A 12,441-nucleotide genomic window follows, 5' to 3' on the forward strand; every position below is an offset into this window, starting at 1 on the left:
TTCAGCTTCATATGACAAGGTGAGGAATATAAATATCCCCTTCCACTCCAGGAAAATGCTCCAAAATCTTCTGTTTTATGGTGAGGTATAAATGGCTAAAAACAATCCATTTAAATTGAAATGTGTAATAGGCTCTGTATTTCTTGCTTTATATATATTTCTTTATTTAATCCTCTTAACGTTTCCTCTAAATTAGACATTAGGCCTTCCATTTTATAAAAGAATAAACAGAGGCCCGAAATTCCACCCAGGTCTCTCTGGCATGAAATCCAAAACTCTTTCTCCTGTGGTAAATGTCAAAGTCCAAGAAGATTCTTTATATGGAGTTTGTTAACATTAAGTAAACTTGACCCCTCTCCCCTCATTAGCCCACACTTCACATCCTAAAACAGCATTAAATCTTCAAAGGTTACTGCCTTCCATATTTATATATGGCTACATACTTCTTTGATAACTTTTCAATAGCCATAGAAATACGTTAGAAATTGTCATTGATTTTATGTAAATCCTGGAAGCTATATTTGACCCTTAGAGCAAATTAAAAAAGAGATGAAGCCCGTTTTGATGGCTCTGGGGTGGAAACCCATGAGGAGAAACCAGCAAAACCTGGCCCAAATCCTGGGGGAAATAAGGCTTTTTTTTTTTTTTTTTAGTGTTTTTAGTGTTTATTTATTTATTTTGAGAGAGAGAAAGAGAAAGAGCATTGTGCACTTGTTGGGGAGAGGCAGAGAGAGAGGAGCTGTCAATGCAGAGCCCTATGCAGGGCTCAATCTCACAAACCATGAGATGAGATCTGAGCCAAAATCAAGAGCTGGACACTTAATAGACTGAGCCACCTAGGTGCCCCAAATAAGGCATTTCTAACATAACTACCCAGACAGTAAGAACTTAGATAAAAAGACTTATGCCCAGACCATAATAATCACATTAGTTCCTTGCATTTGCATAGGATTTTATAATCTGCTCTTTCATAGCTGGTGTTTTTTGATCCTCACACAGTGAAGTCTTACAGATGAGGAAACAGACAGTGAGAGGTTAAATGACCAGCATAAAGTCATACAGCTGAGCAGGAACACTCTTGTTGACCCACGTCTCCTCAGTGCCATAGATACTCGCTGGTTCCTCTTTGCTTTGTAGCTTCCTTTCTTTCTTTCTCCTCCTTTCTTTCTGTCTCCTCTTTGTTCCCCCCAAGATACACATAGTTCCCCCAAGATACACGCAGTTCATCACTGGAAAATAGGTGCTGACATTAGGAGTGGCTCCATGATAGCTGACTCCCTGTGTCTTTCTCAAGGCCAGTGGTCTGTCTCTTTCCTGGCACCTCTACTCTCTGGGGCATCTGCTCCTTTCTCTCCCCAAACAACTGGCTTCCTTCATTTGTCCATCACTTCTGCTTCCTCATACTTTAGCTTCCTTAGAGCTATGTCCACCCTGACTCGATGCTATAGCCTCTCTTATTGCAACCAGTTAAACCCAGCCCTCAGGAAACATCCTAACACTGTGTGGCCTCCCACTGGGAGCTCGGCTGCTTCTAATATGTTATAAGCGGGGTGACAGACTCCAGTTCTTATCACATTTCTTTATGCTGTCCCCTGCTCTTGTTATCCTCTTTTTTGTAAAATGACGGAGGTTTGAAAAATCATGAGGGAAGACTTAAAAAAAAAAACAGCAAAAGGGAAGGGAAGGTAAAAACTCTAAGACTCATCTCCAGTCATATCCTCAGTAGGTGCTAAAGGTATAGCATAAAGAACAGTGTAATGGAGCAGCTCAGAGCATGGTCTTCAGAGCCAGGCAGGAGGAGATCTGAACACCAGCCATACCCCTGACTACCATGGAGCCTGAGGAAGTGTTATCGACTCTGAGCTTCAGTTTCCACATCTATGACATTGAGATTTTCACACTTATCCCAGGAGTCATTCACTCAACAGGTATTTATTAAGCATCAACTGTGTACTAGGACTATTCAGGTACTAAGGATACATTGGTGAACTAGACTAGACAAAGCCTCCCACTATACACACATGCACATGCGTGTGCACGCATGCACGTGCACACACACACACACACACACACACACAGAGTTCCCTAACAGCTGTTCAATCAAAAGAAGCCATTAGCAGAGTGATTCCTGAACTTTGGTTGACACCAGTGAGCTATTTAAACTCCCATTTGCCCTGGTCACACTCCATACTGATTAAATTAGATTGTCTGGTGGTGGTGACTAGGCATCAGAATTTATTAAAGATCCCCAAGACTCCTGGGTGGCTCAGTCAGTTAAGCATCCGACTCTTGGTTTCAGCTCAGGTCATGATATCTCACTGTTTCATGAGTTCAAGCCCCATGTCAGGCTCTGACTGTCAGCATGGAGCTTGCTTGGGATTCTCTCTCCCCCGCTCTCTCTCTGCCCCTCCTCCATTCAAGCAATCTCTCTCAAATAAATAAATAAATAAATAAACAAACAAACAAACAAACAAACAAACAAATAAACAAATATTAAAAAAATAATTTAAAGATCTCCAAGACATTCGAATGTGCAAAGTTTGGAACCCGTGCATTAGCAGTGGATACTCCCTAGACAGATGTTTGCCTCTGACTCCTCATCTGCATTCTAGCTGGACACTAGTACCTCATTCGTTCTAGCCAGAGGCTGGGTGATCCCAGTCAGAGTCATAGCAGATATTTATATTAGCAACCAAAAGGATAACTCTGATTAAAAGTAGGAGAAGAAGTCATCTATGTTAACTCACTGGTTCAGACAAATGTGTTTGCTTCTTATTCATATGACATGAGGCAGCCCCTCCTGAGCACTTATGAGTCAATTTTGTGAAAGTTATAAAGTCTCCTTGAAACAGCCTCTTCATTCAGCTTCTCTGCTGCTAAACTCTTTCTCAAACTTAGGGGTAGGTCTCAAGGTTTCTCAAAGATTTACAGAGTTTGGGGGCACCTGGGTGGCTCAGTCGGTTAAGCATCCAACTTCAGCTCAGGTCATGATCTCATGGCTCTTGGGTTCAAGCCCCGTGTTGGGCTCTGTGTTGTCAGCTCAGAGCCTAGAGCCAGCTTCAGATTCTGTCTCTGTCTCTCTCCATCCCTCCCTGTTCTCCCTCTCTCTCTCTCTCTCTCTCTCAAAAATAAAAAAAAAAAAAAACCATTAAAAAAAAAAGATTTACAGAGTTTGTGGAACCATCAATTAGAGGATCTCTCTCTCCAAAGTGTCTCCTATTTATTGAGGAGACTCTAACCCACAAAGGGGATCTGAGCTTATGGAGCTGAGAATCAAAAGTAGAGGAATTTCAGAGACTGCCACCTGTCCCCATTACAAATGGATCAAGGTCAACCTATTACCTTCCAGGTAGCAAAAGCTTCAGAATTATTAAAAAAAAAAAAGAGGCACTGTTATTTTCACAGCAACAAACAATAAATACACTTTCTCCTGCCCTGAGAAGCCCTTTGGTGTCCATGATCCTTGTGCCACGTGGCCAGCCCAGGCCTTCAGTTAACACAGGGCTACACGCTCAAGCAAAAGTAGACATTATCTCAGCATGCTGTTATTTACCAGATGACCAAGGGAAAAGAGATTTTTTTTTGTAGTGTAAACCAACCTGCAAAAGGATGGTTGTTTTATACTGACTTTTCATCAGGTTGTTGATGGATTCAAAGAGCCGTCTCATGGATTCTTCAAACTCCATCTGTTCTTTGCCTTCATAAAGCCTGAAAGAAGACACATCTGGGTCATTTCTCAAGCCTGCAGGCAATACCTGTGGAAGTGCATGCCAGCAACAAACTTCATTTGAAATTAAGAGAGAGGGGTGGGAGACAGGGACTTCAGCGTGAGGGTGCTGAGTCAGCAGGCTTTGCATGCATAATTCACTCCTGGGAAAACCTCTGTCCACACCCAGAACAGATACCCTCCCCCTGACTCCCATCTGTTTTTTAAACCCTGAAAAACTTCAAGGGAATAAAACTCATCCAAGCTGAGGGGACATTAATAATTTCACCCTCTGCAAGAATCAGAAGGGAGACTGTGGTCCCCAGGGTAATCCCCAAAGTGCCTGGGAAGCATCAAGGAGAAATATTTTCAAGTATACCGCCCTTCCACTTAGCCATTGCCTGGTTGTCAGATAAATACACATGTGACCGTTCCATGTCAGGGGCCACTGCTTCTCTGGCCCTCTAATTTCAGGAGTGTGCGTATCACTAGTGGAAACTCTTGTTCCTCTGATTACAAAGGCCCTACGTTGTTATCGTAAAAATGCAAACATAATAGAACTGCATTGCTTATAAAGTGAGATCCTACCTCAAGATTAGGGATTGTTAACATTTGGACGGTTATTCTTACAGAGATTTTCAAGGCCCACACGAATATACACATGTAACATTTCATAGAAACCATCCCTTCATATAAAATCAGTCTCCAGGCTCCTGCAGCTTATGGCCCTCTTGGTCTAGCCCTGGAGTGTTGTTCAGCCCAAGGCCTCTCCAGACAAAGCTTTATCGCCAACCGTGAAAAATCTGCAGCCTGATCTGTGGCGTCCTGCGTGAAATACAGAGGAGAGTGCTCTTGTCTCCAGTTCAGATAAAGAGCATCTCCTGTCACTGCCCTACACAGTCAGACACCAGTTGCTGTGGCTGTGGGAAAGGTGCTTTCCTTAGATAAAGTGCTGACACACTTAATGGGTTTGTTTGCTCCATCAACCACAGGAAGGGTGGTCCATCAAGTGCTGTCTCCGCTAAATTCTCACCCATCCCTTTACCTCTTTTCTTTCTGCTTATCTTCTACTTTTTTTCCTCTGTTTTTAAGCACGTGTCTGCTTCTCTGCTTGTGAGTATTATTTACTTTCTGTCTCTCTGGGTCACTATGTTTATCTCTGCTTTTCTGTCTGACTCCATCTCCCTCTCGCTCTCTCTCTCTCTCTCTCTCTCTCCCTCTCTCTCGCTGTGTGTGTGTGTGTGTGTGTGTGTGTGTTAGTCACTCTCTGCCTCTCTTCTTTTTTTCCTAACTAACAGCTCCCTAAAGCCCTTCTGAAGTAAGAAGCTTAAGGGAAATCCAGTACTGAATGTTCCAATCAATTATAAGGACCTGGAAATTGCTACCGACTTTCTGGGTATCTAGTTCAAGGTCATAGAGCCAAGGCCGTGAGAGGAGCCAGGAGTCCTGAAGCAGCTCTCTCCCTCTCCCTCCTCAAACTACTCACTCCTGAATCTTCTTGTCCTACTAGCACAGAGATGTCTGCCATAGAGTATATGTTTTAGATTCAGTCGGCTCTGGGTTTACAATCTCCACCTTGCCCTGTACTAAAGACCTTTATCAATAATAGCAAACATTACTGTGCACTACTCTGCCCCAGACACTGGCTGCATACATATTAAATCATTTACCCTCCTAACCATACCATGACGTGGGCCCTATCATTATCCCCATTTTACAGATCGATGAAACTCAAGCAATATGCCCAAGGACTCCATGCCTGGGAGTGTTAGAGTCAGAGTTCACACTTGGCCATCCAGCTCTTGGGCCCACTGTCTCAATCAGTTTGGACAACAGTTTGCTCTATGCTTGACTGCTCCTCTTCATTCCCTCAAGCCCTGGTTTCTCATCTACAAAACGTAGGCCATAACAGCACTGTGTCCAAAGACTGTGAGGAGACCAGCTCACGTGTGAAGTGCTAGGCATATGCCTTGTGCCAGCGAATGTTAGCTGTTGTCTTGTTGTTAATTTTAGGACTATTACCATCATTCCTGCTTCAGAGATAAGGACACAGAAAACTCTCAAGAGATTGAAACTTGCCCAAATCCCATCAAAGTACAAACTATGGGACCAGATCTGGTAGAGAGGAGGGCAGGATCCTAATTCAAGTGGTGGTTTTACTTTTTGTCCAAAGCTAAGCTAATGAATGGTCCATCCCCCAAGGCTTTTGCCTGGAAATCTGTTTCTCTTTCCACTAGCCAGAGCTGCCTTAAAATGTCTAATAAACAATCTCACAATCCATATTATGGTCTATAGTGTTTCTGACCTACATTTAACACTTAGACATGACTCCCCATGGTGAAGTTGTCATTATTTATATACAGATGGACTTTCTCTGTAAGGCATACTTATTAGCCTATTTGCATGGGGCTGGAGACAGTTGGGTTTCCTACCAGGTCATCTTCTTGGGAACCACCTGTGAGCCTATAAGAGTGGCCTCCAGCAGCTTTTTCTACTGGTTGACCCTGCCCACCCCCACCTTCTATAACTGAACGGTCTCTCGGTAGTGCTCTCTCTGCGATTTGTTTTGTTTTATTTTTAACACAGAAACATAAAAATGGGCTTTGTTGGGAACCATCCTAATGGCAGCACTCTAGGGGGATGTTCCTGAACTCCTGATGAAGAGATCCCTAAGGCTGTCCTGGTTCCCAACCTCTCTATTGTTTTTTTTTTTATTTGTTTGTTTTGTTTTAACTCTTTTTGGATTGTCTGAGCTGCACAAATATCCTTCTAATAAATTCCATTTTTTCTTAGACTAGCTCTGGTTGGATTTGTTGCAACCCTGTCTGGTCAGAACTCTGCAGGGTGAGACTGGTTCCTTGCTGCTGCCCTCTGGAATTCTGAAACAAGAGCTGAGGGGAAGGCCAGTGAGCCCCTAGTCCGTGCTTCCCATTGTACAAAAGAAGAAACGGGAGAGCCAAAGTGAGCAAGTGACTTGGCTTCACTGCCATCTTTTAAAAGTCATTTGACTGAGGCGGGAAAGAAAAGAGACATTCAGGCCATGAGACCAAGTGAGGACTATGTACCCAACCTTAAACTTCGTAAGAACCTGAATTTAATTTCTACCACCAAGAAAAATCTGATTTGCTCCAGGTCACACTGTGGCAGTGGTATAGCTTGAACCAGAACTCAGCGTTCTTCTCCTTCTGCACTCTGAGAATCTAACCCAGGAGAGCAGATAACACAGATCCCACGAGGCCAAGATCAGGGGCATCTGCCTCAGTGGGAATCCAAGCTGCTCCCTGTTATTCATGTCACAAGTTCAGTACCTAAACACCACACTCTGGTCCAGAGAAGAAAAAATATTCTACACCTACCTAAGTTTCATCAAAGATTAAAAAAAAAATTCTATGGGGAAATGGCTTGCATTTAACAGTGACTACATCATTAAGTAAAATTGTTGCAGTCTTATTTACCAATCGTGTGTGTGTGTGTGTGTGTGTGTGTGTGTGTGTGTGTGTGTGTGTGAATTGTTAAGCCTAGAGTTTTACTTGGTAGAAATAGGAAAAAGAGTTGGAGGAAAATGACTGAAGATGAGAAGAAGTGACCCACACAGCTACTTAGTGCAAAGGGCTTTGCTCTCTAGCCAGACTTGTCCATATAATGGCTATGTGGCCTTAGAATCTTCTCCTTCCTTACTGGCAAGATGGGAGATAGAATACTCACTCAAAGGATTATTTTGAGGTGAGAAAAAATGAGATGATGCCTTTCAAGTGTTTAATATTATAGCTGGCACCTAATAAGTGTTAAGTAAATATCAGCTACTATTCTTACTGTTGTTGTTGGTTCCCAAGCACAGAGGTGATCACCCTGGGAAACTCTGATCTGAGCATACATAAATAAAAGGAATATATCCAGGAAGGAGTGACCAAGGCAAATAAAATACACAAGGGTTTAGATTACACGGAAGAAATAAATTGATGATGGAGGGCCTTCAGCAACGTGGGGCCTCTCCTGAGAAGCTGGAAAAGAAAAAAAAAGCCTCATCTATCTGCAAGGCTTTAAGCATGGCCTTGAAGTCAAGGGCACGGCAGATGTAGTTTCAAGGTCCTTTTTTAGCACTTGGTCTCTGTTATAGCTTCAGGAGGGAAACATTTTTTTTTTTTTGGCTTCAGAAGGCCCAGAAAGATGCTTCTGAAAGCAGCTGATCATGCCAGGGAAGGAATTACTGAAGGGCCCGAAGGCCCTGACCACAAGGAAACTGGAACAACCTGCAAGGCACTGTTCTGGGGCATGTGAGCCCAACCACGGCAAGCACTGGGCTCCCAGGGCTTGGATAAATATAGCGATGCTCTGCTTGCATGTGATTCATTAAGGAGACACTGTGCACAGCTGAGCACTCGCTAAATGCAAATGAGGCCCCATATGGTGTGTACGATGCTTTGCACCACCTCTTCCAGCAGGTACATAAAGTCTCAGCCTAAAATGGAGATGCCAACCTCAGGCCAGCAGCCCGGGGGGGGGGGGGGGGCGGGCAGAATCTAACCAAGGAATCCCCAGGCTTGGAAAGGCAGCAGGAAGATTCACTTTGGAATCCAGGGGCGGAGGGTTTCCTGGCACACCAGCCCCATTTCATTTCCTAAGCCTTAGCCACTTCCATCTCCTCTGAGCCACATTCACAGGCACCCTCCTGATTTCTTCCCTGCCTCTTTAAGGCAAGATAGAAATTTAGGTAAGACTGTGTGGGTTCCAAACTCTGCTCTGACACTTACCAGTTGGGTGACTTTGGCTAAGTTTCTTAACCTCTCTAAGCCTCAATTTTCTCATTAGTAAAGGATATTAGCCCCATAAGGTGGTCCTACAATCAAATAATACATGCAAAGGAATTAGCACGGTTCCTAGCATATAGTAAACACTAAATAAATGCTAGCATTGTTAGCATTTTCTTACAGATCCACCCACTTTTGCTTCCTAAGCATTAACAAAAAAATCAGCATCTTCATAAAGACTAAGATAATTTATTGAGCACCTACTGCGTGCCAGGCACTGCAGTGGAAATAAATATAAGTAAGAGCCAGTCCCCATCCACCCCCCCACCCTCAGAGAAAACACAAGGCAGGCTGGCAGGTAAATTATGTATTGCTACATAGTAGAAACATTGGACAATAAAAGTTTAACATTATTATTGTGTCCTAAGGGTCAGGCACTGTGCTAAATTCTTCACATGGATAAGCTCATTTGGTACAGACTATTATTATTTACATTTTACATCCGAGAAAAGGCAAAGAAATTAAAGAGGCCTGACCCAGGGGAATGGACGGGCAGAGGAGGGAACAAGGGCTCTGGTGGACACTGACCAGAGTTATGGCCTACCTGGGGGCACCTCTCTGCCCTCAGCAGCCCCCTTCCCTGGCCATCCCCAAGGCCTATCTGCCTCTCCTTCCCTCCTCCCCAGCAGTCCCATCAGTGCCCTGTAGGATTAGACCTGGGTCCAGGTTTCCAAGGTCTTCCTCACCTGGTCAAATCTTTGCCTAAATTTGCTCTTGGCAAGACACATAGCCGACTCATTGTACAAGTGCCTGGGAGCAAGTCCAGATTAATTGAAAGGTTTTTAAAATGAAAAATCTATTTTAAATGTCTCTGTGATCTTACATGGAAAGAAGCAAAATTACTCAACAATAAGGCTGTGCTACACCATTCTGCTACTGTGCCACACAAGTCAAGATACTTGTATACTCCCAGATATGAGGCCAGTCACTGGAGGAATACTACAGGAGGGAGGCCACTTATTCAGTGAATTTCCTTAGATGAATGGCATGCACTCCACACAATGTGAAATCAGACTCTGACGGCATCTGAGCCCTCGCTGTGGGAGTACTTCATTCTTAACCATCACTACTTGTCTGTTTTCTCCATTAGAGTATAAGCTCCACACTGCCAGAGCCAAGGGTATCTCGGTCTAACTAGCAATAGGCCTGGACCATCAAAAATGAGTTACAAACAAAGGCATCAACTAATGAGAAAGTATCAAATGAATGAACTTCAAACACCTTCAATGCAGCTGTACAGAAATGTCTTATGAATCAGTTAGTTCTAGTAGTGCCTGAACTAGATAGTACTGATAGTCATCTTCAGCTATGCAGCCTTATTTCTATTACCTTTACTACTAAGACGACAACTACTATTACTAGCTGCTACTTACTAAGCACTTGCTAGGTACCTGGCACTATGCTAACTGCACAAGGTCACCCAACTTGTAAAAGGCAGAGTCAGAATTTAAGCCCGAGTGTCTCTGGCTCCAAATTTCACTCTTAACCACTAGGCAATTCTGCCTCCAGAGAATAGAGCAAAGTAAAAGCCAATTGCCAGGAACTGGAACAAGTCAGAGTGAGTACAAAAGCATCATTTGCCCAGGGAATGATGTTACAGGACTGTCCAGGGAAGCTAAGCGGCTGGCTCTAACCTTTTTCTGTTCAAGCTCTAAATCCAAGGTGACTTGGCTGGTTTTCCTATCCTCCAGCCAATAATTTGCTCTATTAGAGTAGGTGTAAATTAGTGACTTTACAAAAAGAACCATTAAGCCATTCGGGGTTTCAGAAGAGTGATTAGTTGGAAAAATCACAACATTCTAAGACCAAACCTACCTGCCTCTCTGCCTCACTCTCTCCTCTCTCTCTCTCCTTCTCTCTCTCTCTCCCCTCACTCTCATTCTCTCCACCCACCTCTCCCTCTCCTCTCTCTCTTTCACACACACACACATACACACACACACACACACACACACACACACACACACACACACACACACCCTACTCCAACCTGGGATGCAGAATAATTGTAGTGAAGCCAGTGGCTGAGTCTGTCTGAAAATCATCCTTGCATTTATTGATCCTACTTACAGAAAGAAACACTTGAGTGCACTCAGCAGGCACATTTAAGTCAAAGCAAGGAGGCTGGAAAAGGATTCACGAATGAGAAGGCTCCCCTCCTGATTCACCTCTGCTCTGCGTGGTCCTTGTCACCACCCTGACCCCTTCCCCTATCACCAAGGTCTACAGACCCAAAATGAATCCAAAATTACAGATTAAGACAAGGAATTTTGGTCCAATGAGTCTAGAGTGAGGTGTCCAGCTCAACAGTGGCCAGAGAAATTCTCTTTTGAAGGGTAACAACTTTGAAACATAAGGCATTATTCCCTTAAAAGAGAAAGAGTAGAGCCACATCTGAAAGAAAATATGCAAGGAAGGGCTAGTGTAACTACAATGTTGCCTATGTGGATTGCCAAATAGCCTGGCCGCCAGAGAGAACTCCATGCAGACTTCATTTAATGCATGAAACAGTGGAGAGACAGGGCTCAGACAAGTTCGTGGTGCCAATCCTTTTGTCAATGACAAAACTATTTCTCCTTGAGCTGTTATTTTTTCCGAAGTCTGACATTTGAGGAGGGATCACCCCTTAGGGCAAACTGTAAAGAAGTTTCAGTAAACAGTCTTCCTCTTATAAATCACCCCAGGGAAGAATGATTTGCAGATGAGAGAACAAAAGACAAACTCAACATGTGGAGAATCCTGTTTTGAAAAATGTCTAGGATGAACACACAAAAATTAATGCAATCACTGAAGAAAAACTGCCTCAGGTGGAAGCGTAAACAGCCTAAATAAAAAAATAAAAGTTAACAATACAGAAGGAATGAAAGAAAACAATCCATCCAAAATATTCACTTTACTTTAAAATATGGCAACCCTGTGCAATAAATTAATAGTAAGTAGGTAATAAGATGCAGGCAAAAGCCTTGAAAAGGACTCTAAGTTATGAATAGAGTATGATGGGTGCCCCAGCCATCCTTCATTCTACTGAGAGGAGCTGCAGCCTTTATGTAATTTGGCAAGAAGAACTAAGTTGCATAATTCTGCACTTAAGTAAATTTCTCTATTAGCATGAAAAATAATCTTCAGGGTTTTTCCCCTCAATATAATTAGAAATTGAGTGTTCCCAAAACAATGCTCCTAAACAGAAATAGAAATGCACACACACACACACACACACACACACACACACGCACACACTCTCCCTCCCACTGCACCCCCCCTTCCATGTTTCCAAGACATATAGAGAAAAATATAGATTGCATCATTTAATTGAAAGAGAAACTAATAATCTGCAGAGGCCTTCCAGCATTTTCTCTTTAGGCCAAGTTAGTCTAAAAGTTTGGGTACCAAAAAGAAATTAGGTTTTGGCTGCTTCTCTGACCATTTCTTCCTTCAGTTTTTTAATGACCTAGAAGTGTCCATAATATCTTAAGTGATAACAGAAAAAATTAAGTTTCAGAATGATTACACACATACACACCCTTAGTAAAAATCTGGAAATCTATACATAAGTTGATAATATTGTTATCTCTCAGAAAAAAGATTGTGTATGTCAACAGTCTCCTTACACACTTTTATGTTAAATAATTTTTAAACAAGTAAATATTATATTTAATTTTCAAAAGAGATATCTACTCTTCCTTTGAGTGAATGTTTCTTGCCTTCCAGCTCCTTTCTACAACAATCTTTTCCCCCCAAGTCTTTCCTGAATTTTCTCATTCTTACCATGGGAAGTAGGGCTGGAGCCCAGGGATTTAATTCAAGGTCATACAACTGGAGGCAGTTTTCCATCTACAATTACAGAATCAAAGTACTGATTTTTCACCTACTTCCTAGTTCCGGGCATGGACTGCAACTAGAGAGACAACTTCCCAAGTAATGTCAAGT

At 42.8% G+C, this 12,441-nt stretch overlaps 1 protein-coding gene across 1 annotated transcript in view; it reads right to left on the reverse strand.

The window, feature by feature from the left end:
- DOCK2 (dedicator of cytokinesis 2) overlaps positions 1 to 12,441 on the reverse strand; it is a 416,930-nt gene that overhangs the window by 304,328 nt on the left and 100,161 nt on the right. Inside the window, exon 23 of the mRNA XM_003981290.4 lies at positions 3,600 to 3,708. Coding sequence (XP_003981339.1) covers positions 3,600 to 3,708 — 109 coding nt within the window. The remainder of the gene's footprint in view (positions 1 to 3,599; positions 3,709 to 12,441) is intronic.

Source organism: Felis catus, chromosome A1 (genome assembly GCF_018350175.1).
Source record: "Felis catus isolate Fca126 chromosome A1, F.catus_Fca126_mat1.0, whole genome shotgun sequence".
Classification (NCBI taxonomy): Eukaryota; Metazoa; Chordata; class Mammalia; order Carnivora; family Felidae; genus Felis; species Felis catus.